The 15052-nt window shown below is 57.4% G+C and overlaps 1 protein-coding gene across 3 annotated transcripts in view; it reads left to right on the plus strand.

Moving 5' to 3' along the window:
- Nucleotides 1–15043, plus strand: part of IL34 (interleukin 34) — a 52895-nt gene extending 37852 nt beyond the window's left edge. The window contains exons 1-7 of one of the 3 annotated variants that reach the window (XM_004600878.2): nucleotides 5025–5157; nucleotides 5252–5645; nucleotides 9941–10080; nucleotides 11840–11917; nucleotides 12118–12279; nucleotides 13650–13785; nucleotides 13988–15043. In XM_004600878.2, coding sequence (XP_004600935.1) covers nucleotides 5618–5645; nucleotides 9941–10080; nucleotides 11840–11917; nucleotides 12118–12279; nucleotides 13650–13785; nucleotides 13988–14160 — 717 coding nt within the window. In that variant the 5' untranslated portion in view covers nucleotides 5025–5157; nucleotides 5252–5617 and the 3' untranslated portion in view covers nucleotides 14161–15043. Of the gene's footprint in view, nucleotides 1–5024; nucleotides 5158–5251; nucleotides 5646–9940; nucleotides 10081–11839; nucleotides 11918–12117; nucleotides 12280–13649; nucleotides 13786–13987 lie in introns of those variants that run through there. The other 2 variants (XM_055146294.1, XM_055146293.1) reach the window with 2 other exon arrangements.
- Nucleotides 15044–15052: the final 9 nt, after the last annotated feature.

Raw genomic sequence — 15052 nt, forward strand, 5'->3', positions numbered from 1 at the left:
CATGTAACAAGCCCGCTGTCCTTGCACCCCGATGGACACATGAGGAACCCTCCAGTGGAATATTTTCCGACTCTGCAGAGGAACGGCTGTGCAGAGCCAGATGTGCTCGCGGTGGCGACAGAGCCGGAGCTGCCGGGGGCCATGGAGAGGCCGAGGAAGACACAGCGTGTCCAGGGGCAGGAAGTGCACAGGCTGCGTGACGGGAACCCGCCTCTACAGCCAGAGAGAGGCCTGGAAAGTGCCAGCTCTCATGTGTCCTGGGCAGCGACTGCTGAAGCCCATCGGTTCTTGGGGGGATGGGGGGCTCCTAGGCTGCGGACCAGGGGCGAGAGAGCAGGTGTCCCTCTGTCTAGGGAATGCCCGCAGCTCACAGAACCTGAACCCTGGGCACATGGGCTTCTGAAGAGTGGACAGCCAGAGAATGGGCAGGAAGGCGCAGACCTTTGGAAGCATTAACCTTTGGGAGCGTTGGTGTTGCTGCCTTCGCTTCCAAACCCTCAAAGGAGGATGTTTACAAAGCTGGGTCAATGCGAAGACACATTTTACCCACGGGTTCAGCGGACTCTCGCTACTTTTTTTTTTCTTTTTGGGTCACACCCAGCGATGCACAGGGGTTACTCTTGGCTCTGCACTCAGGAATTACTCCTGGTAGTGCTCAGGGGACCATATGGGATGCTGGGAATCGAATACGGGTTGGCCGTGTGCAAGGCAAACGCCCTACCCGCTGTGCTATTGCTCCAGCCCCTCTCGCTAATTTTTTTTTTCTCTCTAATGAAGATGGTGTTGAGAAGCTGCCGGGTGTCTTGAGCTGGCTCCATGGCCTGTGTGGCTGGCAGTCCTGTCAGGGTCCTGGGACTCGGCTCCCAGGGCCAGAGAGCAGGCTGGAGGCTCTGGGGTGGCCCAGCATCAACCCGAAAGCAAAAAGAAAAAGCAAAAGAAAAGTCAGACGCAAAGGGAGAAGATGGGCCAGCGGGACTGGGGGAAACAGCAGGCTCCATGTGACCACACATTGAACTCGTGGGGACAGAGCCCGTCACCCTGCACAAGAAAGCTGACCCCTGGTGTCCCGGACAGCAGAGGATGTGACAGAGGACAGTGCAGGTCTGGGACGGGACAACACCTCTGCAAACAGTGTTAAACGGCAAGCAGGACCTTGGAAGAGTGTCCGGGGACAGCAGAGCGAGCATCTGGAGCAGGAGGGCAGGAGAGGACGGGGCCTAGAGGGGACTGGAAGGCTCCGGGGCGGCTACCCGGGGATCCAGAGCGAGCCATGCAGGAGAGCCGGGAGTCTCTCACCCCGCCTGCCGGGAGGACGGAGAGGAGGATTCCTGTGCAAACAGTCTCCTCAGGGCACCCGAGGGGCTGTGCATTTGGGGTGTCTGGTTCAAGGAAACTTTTGTCCTCTTTTGGGGGTAGGGGATGAGGGTCTGGGCTATACCCCATGGTGCTCAGGGCTTTCTCCTAACAGTGCTCAGGGATCACTCCTGTCAGTGCTCGGGGCTTACCCTGTCAGTGCTCAGGGATGACTCCTGTCAGTGATCAGGGCTTACCCCATCTGTGCTCAGGGGTCACTCCTGGCGGTGCTCAGGAGACCATGTGTGGTGCCAGAGGTTGAGCCAGGCTTGGTTGTATGTGAGGCAAGTGCCTGCACTCTCTCTCTCTCTCTCTGGCCCCAGGGAGCTCTTTTCTCCTTTCTTCATTTCTCTTTTGGCCTCCAAGCAATGCTCAGGGGACCTGAGTGGCCACTCCCAGCGACAATCGGCCAACCTGGTCAGGCCATTGACTGCTGGGGCCCCTCGGACCTTGGGGGCTCTCGGGGGTCACAGTCTGCAGTGCTTGGGGAGATCATGGAGTGTCAGGGATTGAACTCGGGGCTTGGCAGCTGTGCGGCGTGTGCCCCTGGGCCCTGAACTGTCTCTCAGTCTCTGCGGGCTGAGAGTCGCTAGCGTTCCTTCAAAGGTGAGGACCGACACTGCGAAGTTATGGGTGGAGGGAGGGGGAACAGGGGCTCGGCACCTTCCCACCTTCCCATTTAAGCCTATTTTTTAAAAGGACCAAAAAAAAAATAAGAGAATATGGGTCAAGAACATTCAGAGCGCAGTGCCGCAGGACGCCTGGGTCACCTGTCCCCCACTGCCCCACCCTGCTCTGCTCCATAGGGAGGGACGCCCCCCACCACACCTAAAGCCAAAAAACTCAAAAGAAGAGAATAAAACGCTCCGCCCTTTTAGCTAACAAGGATGTCGGGGTCGGCACTGCCTGTTGGGGGGCGCCACGAGACCCACAGAGCCGGTGGGGAGAGGGGCAAGGACTCCACCCAGAGAAACGAAGCGTACCCATCGCTGGAGCTGCAGGCAGTCGGGACCTCAGGCTGGCTGGGGCCCTGGGAGGTCCCCGAGGCTCTCACTGGTGTGCGGCGACTGGGTCTGTGTGGCTCTTGGACCCTCCCCAACCCGCGGCCCCCCTCACGTGCACCATCTAATGCTTTTCCCGCTCATTTCTGCTCTCAGGAGCAATGCCCCAGATATGGTGGTTTATTTGGGGAGGTTAGGGGGGGGGCTTTGGGGCTCAGGCAGCCCTGGGAACCGCAACTGTGATTCTAAACCCCCAGTGGGCAGGTGACTCAACACAAGGGTCTATCGATGCTCCCTGTGGTGCCAGGGATCACCCCAGCCCTGTGATCAGCCCCAGTGCTGGAGGCCCTCAGGACCGTACCTGCTAACGCCAGGGGACTGTATGGTCCCCGTGAGGACTGCCCTGATGGCTGTACTATCTCCCAGTCCTTTACGTGGTGGTTGAAAACAAAGGCACAGGGCTGGAGTGATAGCACAGCAGCAAGGGGGCTTGCCTTGACGCGGCTGAGCCAGATTCCATCCCTGGCACCCTGAGCCCGCCAGGAATGATCCCTGAGTACAGAGCCAGGAGTAACCGCTCAGCAGTCCAGGTGTGGCCCAAAAACAAAGGTGGGGGGGGGGAAGTGGGTGGAGAGTGAGAGAGAGAGACAGAGAGACAGAGAGACAGAGAGGAGAGAGAGAGGGGTAAAGAGAAGGGGAAGGGGAAGGGAGGGAACAGACCCTGGTTCTTTCTCAGGATTCCATGGTGTGGATTCATGGCTGAGCAGCCAGGGCGGTGCCTCAGAGTAGTACAGGGGTTAAGGCTCTTAACACTGGGGCACCTCAAAGGGTGGCCCTAACCACACCTACCCACCCACCCCCGCCCACGGAGTTGATCCCCGGCACAGTTGCTGAGCACAGCTGGCGGAGAGATGCTGGTAGGAACTACGGGGGTGGAGGGCGGTTGTTCTGTGCCCTCACGGCCACTGAGTCCTGCTCTGCCAAGAGAACAAACCTGGGCTGGGGCTGAGGCAAGTGTCCCCAGGAGCCCTGGGCAGCACAACAGAGCCCAGAGCACCCACCGAGCCTTGCAGATTCAGGAGAAACGGAAGGCCCCACCCAAAGAGGGAAATTCACCATATGCAAATCAGACCTCAGCAACACTGGTCAGAAGCAGCAGCGAGGGCAGGCTGGGTTGACGCCGGTGGAGTTGGAAGTCTGCAGGGTGGGTGGCGGCGGGCCCTGCCCGCCTGCCCCTCAGTCTCTGGGAAGGGCCTTTCCTGCACTGTGGCAGGAATGGAGAAGTCCCCAAATCCTATCCTCGGCCCCGCATGCCAACACCCTATGCTGTTTCCCCTGACCAGGTGCAGAGAGGGGAGCGAAGCTCAAGGCGCAGGGCAGGAGAAGGCTAACCTAGGCCTCTGGAGCCTCAGGGTCCTCATCTGCAGGAGACCAAGAGGGGCCTGAGCGGCCGGACAGCGGACCAAGAGCAGGCCTTGGGTGTAGATGACTGGGGTTCCATCCAGGGCGGGGCGAGGGATGATGTGAAGCCTGGGGCTGGCAAAAGCTTCTCTGATGGGTATGGCTTACCGGGTGGGCGGGGCTTACCCAGTGGGCGTGGTTTGCTAGTTGGGCGGGGGCTTACCCAGTGAGTGTGGCTTCACAGAGCCGGTGCTTACCTGCTGGGCGGGGCTGAGTGCCAGACCCCTGCCGCTTTGAGACCTGTTGCATTTCTTGCAAGCTCTGTGGCCTAGGACCAGCGCCTTAACTGTTTGTTGTCCTAGGGTCTGTTTTCCACATTGATAAAGTAAGACTTTTTTTTAAGCATCCCAAGATGTGCTCAGGAGGTCCAGGGGCCTCTCCCAGTATGATCCACCACCTCTCAGGGGCCCCGTAGTGATGTCTGGGGAATGGAGGAAGCACCCTGAGTCAGCTGCAGGAAAAGGCATGCTCCTTAACATTCCTGCCACCTCTTCTACCTCCTAAAATGGTATTTTATGACCCACTATGGTGCCTGTGAGTAGGAATTGGTGCATTGATCAGGATCAGCCCTGGGCATGTCATGAACACACAGAAAGAACTCAGCCAAATACCACAGGGTTGCCCAAGCAGCAAATAAGAAGACAGGAATCCCGTTAATTTGGGATTTCAAATAAATAATATATGGGGAGGGGAGTGTTGGGCCACACCGGCAGTGCTTAGGGGCTGTTTTTGGTTCTATGGTCAGGAATCACTCCTGGCAGTTGCTAAGGGACTTGTGTGTGGGGCCAGAGCTCGTTAAACCAGGGTTGGCCACATGCAGAACAAGTGCCTTACCTGTTGTACTATCTTTCTGCCCCTACTTAAAAAAAAATCATTAAAGTGCATCTCATGCAATACTTGGAACAAACTCAACTAAAAAGAATATTCAAGGCACAATTACACACAATCAAGTGTTGTTTATGTGAAATTAGAATTTATTTTATCTGGCAAGCCTATTAAAAACAGGTGAGGATTTGGGGTACTAGGAGGATGGGACTTAGTTTGCAGATAAGGTGGGAGTCACAAAGATCTGCGTTTTAACCCCCCTGCCCCCTGAGTCCTTCAGGTACTTTCCTACAACCTCACCTCCTCCAGGAAGCCCCTTTGATTTATCCCACTCTGCCCATTCATTCCTGCTTTTGTTCTGCTCTCGCCTGCCAGTCAGTGTCATCTTTACTCACTCCCGCCCCAGTCTGGTATCTTGAGGTCACTTCCGGGGTGGGAGTCAGTGGTCCCTGCTGTCATTCCCTTGCCCCACCCCAGGACAGTGTCTGGGGCCGCGCTGGGGTCCAGACAGCGCTGGGTGGGTGCAGTTTGCACTCGGGTGCCTGCGGCTGGTGGCTGAGTGGCAGTGCTGCGCTTACATAATGGGTTTCTCTCCTCCTTTCTCTCTCCAGAGCCAGACTTCACACTGAGCAGCTGCAGACGGAAAAACCAGAGGAAGCTCAACCCAGCCCCAGATTCCGAGGGGCCAGTCGGGGACTCTCCTGCCGGCGCAGGAGGACCTCTCCGGCCAGGTCCGGCTGCCATGGGCCTTGCCGCCGCCCACTGGCTGTGCTCTGCACTGCTGGGCAGATAAGAGGTGCTGCCCGGAGCACCTGCCACCCCTCCGAGGGCCACTCCTCCCAGGGGCCAGCCCTGACCATCGAGGCCACTTCTGGGTCCCGAGGCCATGTAGACCCCACCCAGGGCCTCAGTGTCTAGACCGGCCACCATCTCTCCAGGACTTTGCCTCTGCTGCCTCGGGGAGCCAGCGCGCCACCATGCCCCGGAGACTCGCCTGGCTGCGCTGTGAGTACTGGGGGGGGGGGGCGGTCCGGGGACCCTGGTGGGGGGAAATCTGCCATCACCGTGGGAACCAGGGTGTCTGTCCGTGAGAAGGTGCATTGATTCTCACGCTCGGGGTAGAGACCCCCGGTAGAGACAGGCTCAGGGGGGAGGCTGGATGGGCACAGGCAATGGGTGGGCAGCAGGATAGGCAACCCTGGGACTGGGTGGCATGGACACCTCCCTATCTATCTGGGTGCCGGGGAGCACGGTGCCCCCCCCAAGTAGCGGCGAGGCCATTTTGGGGCTCTCTGGGTGTGGTCATCATGGAGGGGTGCTGGTGAGCGGGGACCAGTCTGGGGAGGCGGGCAGCAGGTGTCTGCGGAGCGGCCGCGCCTCCCGCCTCGCGCCCGGCGCGAAACGGAAAGGCCGGGAGAGATGCGCGGCGCGTTCGGCGGAAAATAAGTTGCAACGCTACAAAATCCACCACCATGAGCACCATATCTGCAGTGGGGTGGGGGGGATGCGGCAGCCGCGCCCTGCGCCGTGGGCACCCCGGCTCCATCACGCTCCCCTGCGCCTGCCACACGCCCCCGCGTCGCTGCCATGGCGACAGGGACCCGAGCGCGCTCCGCAGCGCCCGCGCCAGGCCGCTGCAGGGCATTGCGCTGCAGCCCAGCGTCGCTCCTGCAGTCGGGGGACGCAACCCCCCGCCCCCCCGAAAAGGATTGCGCGTCCCTCCGACTGCAAAGGGGCAGGGCATGAGACCGGACAGGAGGGCCCCTTGGGCGCGGGGTGCAGCGGTGGGTGCGGGGTGGGGGGCATGACGTGGTCCAAGAGGTGGGCGGGTCCCGGGTTCGGGATGACGACACTGTTCCAGGTACAGGGAACAGCCTGGGCGCCCGCTCAGCAGCAAGCCCGGGAGACGCGGGCCGAGGCCTTGAAGAGGGAGGGGACCCGAGGGACAGGCACTCAGGGAGGGGAAAGATGGAGCTGCCTCCCCGGCCTCTGCTGGCCCTGGGGGGTCCCCAATGCCGGGTGCTGCTCGCCTGTGATCAAGCCCCGCCCACTGGGCACAGGCGGGGCCATCTGCAGAGACCCGACAGCCCGACACCCACTCGGCAATTCTCCGGGAATTTCTTGTTGCCCCCTTGTGCAGGCAAGATTTGGGTCCTGGGGGTGAGGCATTGGTCACTGCTGGCCACTCACTGCGAAAAGGGCCCTCTTGCTCCCTGGCAGACTCTTCCTTCTGGAGGAAGAGGGGTGTAAGCTGGCCAGGTCAGGCATTGATGGTCCCCGGGTGCCCAGCCGCCATGAGGCTCCAGCATTGTAGGCTTTGCCTGGTCACCGGCCCACTGGCCTCCCTCTGGAACTGCAGCTGTGACACCTTGGAGGGTGGCTGACACACTGGTCAGAGAAGTGGGGTACGGCTACAGAGCTGGAGGGCAGGGCCACCTGGGGGGGCAGCGCGTGGGGTCAGCTCCATGTGGCTCTGCTGGTCACCTGCTCTGGGGGGGCCCACAGGATGGTGATGACAGTCCCATGGGAAGCGAGACCTCTTGCGGCAGATATATCAGTATCATCATCGTCATCATTAGCTTTGGCGTTTGGGCAGCACCTGGTTCCTTGCTCAGGGACGCCAGGATCTGGGCGTGGATGCTGGCAGAGACACACCCATAGATCCCCATCTTCACGCGCAGTCCCTGCGAACCAGCCACAGCTACCTGAGGTCACCGGTCCTCCAAGTACGCCCCTGGCCAGTGGCCCAACCGCACGGGGGACTCAAAAACAAGAACCAGGCCAGCCCATCCGGGAGGACCTCTCGAGGGACTCAGGCGTGCTCAGGGTGGGCGGGGCTGGGGCTCGAGGCAGGCCTGGAGAGTGTAAGTGACCCCAGAGCAGCCCAAGAGGGGAGTAGCCACCCAGGCCCAGGGCACGGTGTGGGCACATACTGGGGGCAGGGGTGGGGGGTGGGGGCAAGGGTGACTACAACCTGCCCGGCCTTATGATCGGCGCTGAGAAAGTCACTTGGTGTTTGGCCCTTTGTCCAAATACTGGAGAAAGAAAGAGGCAGAGAGAGTGTCCTGGGAGCAGAGGGCCAGGGAAGGACCCCCAGAAGACAAGTTGGCAGCAGGCTGCGACAGGTGGGGAGGGGGGGCGGTGGCATTGAGCTCAAGCCGGATAAGTCTCCTGTGTCAGGAAGGCGAACAGGGAAGTCCGGTGAGTAATTCCCACTCAGAATGGGGTGGATCCAGTGACACAGCGTGCCTGGCTTTGGTGGGGAAAAAAAAAGGAGCGAAAACAATGATTGTCTTTGTCTCTAACAATTGTAGATATTGATCGTAGAATTCAAATGCCTCTGATGAAATATATGGAAACTAAAGCTGCCCCTAGAGATTGGGTTTCTTCCCACCAAATTTTCTCTCTGTGTGTAGGCACACACACACACACACACACACACACACACACACACACACACACACACAGATCTCTTTATTTCTAGACCTACAGCCAGACATAGAATTAAAATGCCAGTCATGCTACGGGCCCGGATGAGGGATGCTGAGTCACGCTTTCGGGCAGACCTCCCTGAGCCTCACGTACACATTTTTCCTATCACACAAGCATATCAACATTCTTTGTCACTGGCCTCACTCATGATTTTTTTTTTTATCATGATTTTTTTAATGTTGAGGCTACTTGAAGATTTTTACTGCTGTGGAATAGTATGGCATTGAAGTGTGATCAGAAAAAATTTTTTTTCCTTTCTCATTTTTATTCTCCTTCAGATTTGTTCCTAGAAATGAGTTTAACGGGCCAAAGGGTGTAGACACTTTTAAGGCTTAGTGGGCCAAAGGGCATGGATATTACCAAGTCCATTAATAATAGTTGCCAAATCGCTTTCGAAGATGACAGTCTCTGCCTCACGGCTTTGAGCAGTAAATGTCCTGCAAAGAAAACAGAACAGGGCTGGAGAGCTCTTACGTGGTTTATTTTATTTTATATTTTACTTTTTGGGTCACACCTGGCGATGCACAGGGGTTACTCCTGGATCATACATTCAGGAATTACTCCTGGCGGTGCTCAGGGGACCATATGGGATGCTGGGAATCGAACCCGGGTCAGCCTTGTGCAAGGCAAATGCCCTACCCGCTATGCTATTGCTCCAGCCCCCTCTTACGGGGTTTAGACGGTGGCCTGGCACAAGACTGACCCTGGTTTGATTACTAATAACCCCAGATGATCCCCCAGAACCTCAGGAGTGATTCCTGAGCCAGGAGTAAGCCCTGAGCACAGCCGGGTATGACCCAAAACGCAAGCCAAAAAACAAAACAACTCCCTAGCTGCCATTTTGACAGGGGAAACCTGAGATCTGATGATTTTAAAAATATTTTCCCCTTTATTGAAACACCACTGGTTTATAAAGTTGTTCATAATACAGTTATTACAGGCATTCAAATCCCAACACCAGTCCCACCACAGGTGTGACCTTCCCTCCACCACTGTCCCCGTTTTTTTTTCGGCTTGACTTGCACCTCTTCCGAGATTTAACCAGGAGACTGCAGAGCTCTGAGTGAGCTTACACAGTAGCAGTGTGGGGTGTCGGCATCTGATCGTTTGAATGGGAATTTATTCGTGAGTGTGAATTTTCTGTCTGCTCTGATGGACTCAACCGTTGTTCATATTTATTCCAAATTTCCTGTTTTTCTGGGGCCCTGGGGGGGCCAGGAGAAGAGGGCTGAACCAAACCCAGCAGTGCTCAGGCCTCACTCCTGGCTCCAGGCAGCACAGGAAATCCAACTGTTTGATGTGTGGTTTGCCTTGCAAGTGCCTTAACTCCAACCACATCTCCACAACCGCCCAGCAATCCCTCTTTCTAAATCTGTTTGGTTTCCGAGAAATTAACTGTGACAGTTTTTGAGGTCACAGCGACTCCCAGTGGTGAATGCAGGCAACTCCTTGGGTAGTTGGAAAGAGAAACTGAGGAAATTTACTTAGCATTGCAGAGTGACCAAGGGTGCCCCACCCGGCTGGTAGATCTCAGTGAGACAGATGTCAAGGTCACCCACAAACCCTCCAAGGCTTGGAGCTGGCATCCGTGTCTCCTGAGACCCCAGGTGACACATGCAGCCCTGGTCTCGGGTGGGAAGGGAGCACAGGGCTTGTGCTCAGAACAGGCTTGGATCCCAGAACGCAGGGAAGGCGTTGCCAGTTGTGGCAACCTCCCACCCCCAAGGCTTTGCCCTCTGACCTTCCTGGAGAGCTTTGGTGGGGACACTTGAAAGTGACTGATGGGCTTCCTCGGGTGCCCTCCGCAGATCTCGGCGTCCTGCTGGGCATGACCTTGGGGAACAAAGACTTGCAGGTGCGGCCTTTGCCCCAGAACCTGCAGGAGGAGTGTGATGTGACAGGCTTTCTGCGCGACAAGCTGCAGTACAGGAACCGTCTTCAGTACATGGTAACTCGGGCACTGCTGATCCCCTCCCCAGCCCCCTGGCCGCTTGGGACCCCTCGGGGGCAGCACCTTGGCCTTGGGTCTCCTGAACTCACCGGCCCTTCTCCAACCCCCATGTGCACATGGCCACACTCACCCCCAGAGTCACACACACTCTCACTGACCCCTCATCTACTTGGCAAGACATGTCCACACAATCGTCACTCTAACACATAGTCACACAACATACCCATCCACTCTCTCACAAATCACACCACACACTCCTCCACTCACAATCACACCACACACTCATGCACTCTCTCACACAATCACACCACACTCTCATGCACTCTCTCTCACAATCACAACACATGCTCATGCACTCTTACACAATCACAACATTCACGCATTCTCACACACTCACATCACAAGTTCATCCACTCTCACACACAATCTCAACACACGCTCATGCACTCTCACACAATCACACGACACTCTCATCTACTCTCACAGTCATAACACACACTCATGCACTCTCACAATCACAACACACACTCATGCACTCTCACTCATACCACACACTCATCTACTCTCACAATCCACAATACACTCTCATGCACTCTCTCACACAGTCACAACACACACTCATGCACTCTCACACACTCACACCACATACTCATCCACTCTCACAATGACAATACACATTCATGCACTCTCTCAAACAATCACAACACACACTCATGTAGTCTCATACAATCACAACACATATTCATGCACTCTCACAATCACAACACACACTCATGCACTCTTTCATACAATCACAACACACACTCATGCACTCTTTCATACAATCACAACACACATTCATCCACTCTCACAAATCATTTACACCACACACACTCTTTCACTCTCTCACACCATCACAACACACACTCATGCACTCTCCTACAATCACACCACAGACACCTATTCTCTCACAAAATGACCCATACTCTCACAAATCACTCATACCGCACACTCATGCAGACTCACACCCACTCACACAACACACACTTATCCACTCTTTCACACAATCACAACACACTCTCACCCACTCACACTACTCATCCACTCTCTCACAAACCACTCACACCACACACTCACGGGCTTACACCCTCTCACACATCACACACTCATCCACTCACACAATCACTCACACCACTCGCAGACTCACCCTGGCCCACTCAAGCTTACACATTCCTCCAGCTGCCATCCGTCTCCGTCCCCTACTTGGTCTGACCTTGTGCTCCCTCTCCTGCCGTGTGGCACTCAGGGAGCCACAGACACTTGATTGGTTCGTCTGCTCCCTGCCGCGTGTTTATCCTGGGGTGATGGCCACAGTCACGCATGCAGGGCTGTGCTTCCCCACCGACTCGCGTCCCCTGCCCCTTGCCCTGGTATTGGCTGGGAGTGAAGGGCCCGGGAATGGGAGGTTTCTGTGGGGGAAGCCCGGGTCACCTGGCTGCAGGGCCACCTTCTGGAACAGTCTTGACTGCGGCCAGCCACAGGTGTGTGCTGAGTCAGTACCCGAGCGCGCAGCTCCAGGGTCTCCACTTCCAGGCGTGCAAATAGCCGAGGGGTGCGTGTGAAGCACCTCCTGTCCCCGAGGGAACGTTTCCTGGAGCCCTCTGTCCTCGGGGAGCACTTTCTGGGTCCCTGAGGAAAGGGAGTGAGCCCTGAGGGCAGGATGGTCGGGTCTCTGGGTGCCATTTCTGACTGGCCTGTGTGTTCTTGTTGCCCGCAGAAGCACTACTTCCCCATCAACTACAGGGTCAGCGTGCCTTACGAGGGGGTGCTGAGGATGGCCAACGTCAGCAGACTGGTGAGGCTCCCGCTGGGGGGGTCTCAGCAGGTCCTGGGCCAGGCTCTTTCCTGCTCACCCAGGAGTGCCTCCTGGCAGAGGCCCACGGCCTGCCACCCGGAGGGGCCCCCTAGGGGGCTCCCCTGCAGGACGAGTCTGGGAGGGCAGAGAAGGTGCCGCGCGCGTGTCCGGGCTCTCCTCGGTGTCTCCTGTCCCTGCAGCAGAGGGAACAGGTGAGCCAGCAGGAGCTGCGCTACCTGTGGGTCTGGGTGAGCCTCAGCGCCACCGAGGCAGTGCAGGAGCTGCTGCTCGACAGCCACCCGTCCTGGACGTACCTGCAGGAGGTGCAGACACTGCTGCTGGACATCCAGCAAGGCCTCCTGGTGAGTGCATGTCCGTGTGACGCAGATATGCCTGTGAGCAGGGGCATCTGCAGGTGTGAACAGGTGTGTCTGTGTGTGTGTGTGGAGGAGTATCTGTGTGCATGGACAGGTGTGTCTGCGTGGACAGGTGTGTATATGCACATGCGTGTCTCTGATGTCCAGGTGTGTCTGTGTGCATGGACAGGTGTGTCTGCGTGGACAGATGTGTATATGCACATGCGTGTCTCTGATGTCCAGGTGTGTCTGTGTGCATGCACATTTGTCTGTGTATGTACAGGTATATCTTTGTGCATGTGCAGGTATGTCTGCATGCACAGGTGTGTGTGCAGGTGTGTCTACATGTGCAGGTTATGGGCAGGTGTGCCTGCATGTACAGGTGTGTGGAGATGTGCCTGTGTTTGTGTGCAGGTGTTTCTGCATGCACAGGTGTGTGGAGGTGTGTCTGTGTGCAGGTGTGTCTGTGTGCACAGGGACGTGGGCAGGTGTGTCTGCAGCATACACTCGCACTGGAATCACTGGGGTCTATCCCCAGTTCTTAGAACTTTTTTATTGTGGGGGGGAGTCACACCTGTGGTGCTCTGGGGCTATTTCTGACTCTGCTCAGGAGTGAGTCTGCTGAGGTGTGGAGGGTGTGAACCAGGGTCAGGCGCATGCAAGGCAAATACCTGACCGCTGTGCTGTCTCCAGCCCTGGGTATAACTTGGGGGGGGTGGCAGGAAGGAAGGGGACATAATTCAACCCAGCCCCCTTCACTCTAAGAGGGCTCTCTCCCCACTCGTCCCTGCCCCCGACCTCTGCTTAGTCCTTGCCCTGCCCCTTCTTTCCCACCCCTGTTCCTTTGTTGAGTATCTGGGGGAGATCCCACCTGAGCCCTCTGACTTCCTCTCCGCTCTCCTCCAAGACCGCCCTCAGACCCCCTTTTGTCCTCGTCCTTGGAGCCTGTGGGGGCCTTTGGGTCTTGGCATCCTGCAAGGCAGGGGCTGACAGCCTCGAGTCCCCCCAGCCCTCCAGCCTCAGGGCTGTGCAGGGACCGTTACAGGGAACTTGGTACCTGCTGGAAGATAGAAGTTGCTGGGGGCTGGAGCAGTAGCACAGCAGGTAGGGCATTTGCCTTGCACACGGTCGACCCGGGTTCGATTCCTAGCATCCCATATGGTCCCCCGAGCACCGCCAGGAGTAATTCTTGAGTGCAAACCAGGAGTAACCCCTGAGTATCGCCGGATGTGATCCAAAAAGCAAAGCAAAAAAAAAAACAAAACAAGTTGCTGGGAGGCTCCTGGTCCCTGGCGGTCTCCCTGGTGGTGTGGCTCAGAGGGGTGCCCCTGTCTCCTCCTCACCCCGGTAACCCCGACTGCTCTCCTCCCTTCCAGGACGTGGAGGTCAGCCCCAAGGTGCAATCACTGCTGTCACTTCTGAGTGCTCCAGGACTGAACTTGAAGCTGGTGCGACCCAAAGCCCTACTGGACAACTGCTTCCGGGTCATGGAGCTGCTCTATTGCTCTTGCTGTAAGGAGCTGTGGGGGGGGGGGGGGAAGAGCTGGGGACAGGACATGTGCCAGCCCAGGTCCCTAGGCAGAGTTGCACCCAGGGAGGGGTGCCCTACCCCCCAGCCCTAGAGGGGCACTGGGTGCAGCGCCAAGAGCCTCGTGTGCTGGCTGGGGACAGGGGCGGGGCTGATCACTCCTGCCTCCTTTTCTGTCGCCTGCAGGTAAAGCAAGCTCTGCCCTGGCCTGGCATGACTGTGAGGTGCCCAGTCCTCTGCCCCCCGGCCCCGAGCCCTCCTCCAAGTGTGTGGTGCCCCCGATGTACTCTCAGCCCCCATCTCCCCCCACCGCCCTTCCTCGCTCCCCAGGAGCCAAGGCTGGGCTCCCCCCTCAGTGAGGCTGCTAGGGGTCCCCCAGGTAGGGCCCCCCTACACCAAGCGGCCTGTTTGTGACCTGAGGGCAGCTGCCATGCTGCTGGGCCTTAGTCTTAGGGGTGGTGGGACCCAGGAAGGGTGTTGTTCCCCGGAGGGGGATTCCTGAAAGGCCCCTCTGGCCACTGGTGGCCAGCAGGAGTTCAGGACCCCTCTCGGCACCACCCGGTGCTGACTCACCTGAGGCCTGCATGGGGGGAGGGGGGTGGGGGGAGGGGTCAGCCCTGGTCACACGCCACATCTTGCCACAGTGAACACAGTGAACACAGTGAATGCTTGTCTTGTTCCTTAGAATTTTTTTTTTTCTATTAAACATCAGCTTTGTCTCGTCTCCTTCGGACTTGGTTTGAATTTTGGGGGATGAATTAGGAGGGGGCCGGGCAGCCTGCTCCCGCTGGCAGCTGCAGCACCCAAGCAGGAGGCGGGGTGTGATGGGCAGGGTCCTCGGAGCCCACGGGGCCATGGAAGGGAGGTGGAGGGCGGGCCTCACGCTGCAGGCAGAGGAGGCTGTTAGTTACAGTACAACTTTATTAATACTGGAATCTTCACAGTGCATTTGTTACTTGTAGCGGTGACTACTGAGATCGGGGAGGGGTGGAGGGAGGGGTGGGGGGGAGGGGGAGAGGATAATTTCTCCCAAAAACCGACAGAGAGAAAAGGAACAAAAAATGATTCAGACGGGATGGGGGTGGGGGCAGGCCCACCCCCACGCCGTGGCAGGTGAGAGTAGTGACGAAAGAAAACATGAGTCAGAACCAGGAGAGGGAGACCTGGGATGGGGAAATAAATTAAAAAAAAAAAAAGTAAAAAAGAAAAAAAAAGGAACAAGTTAACAACAGCACCAGAAAAGTTACTTCA

The sequence above is a fragment of the Sorex araneus genome, chromosome 8, assembly GCF_027595985.1.
Source record: "Sorex araneus isolate mSorAra2 chromosome 8, mSorAra2.pri, whole genome shotgun sequence".
Taxonomy (NCBI): domain Eukaryota; kingdom Metazoa; phylum Chordata; class Mammalia; order Eulipotyphla; family Soricidae; genus Sorex; species Sorex araneus.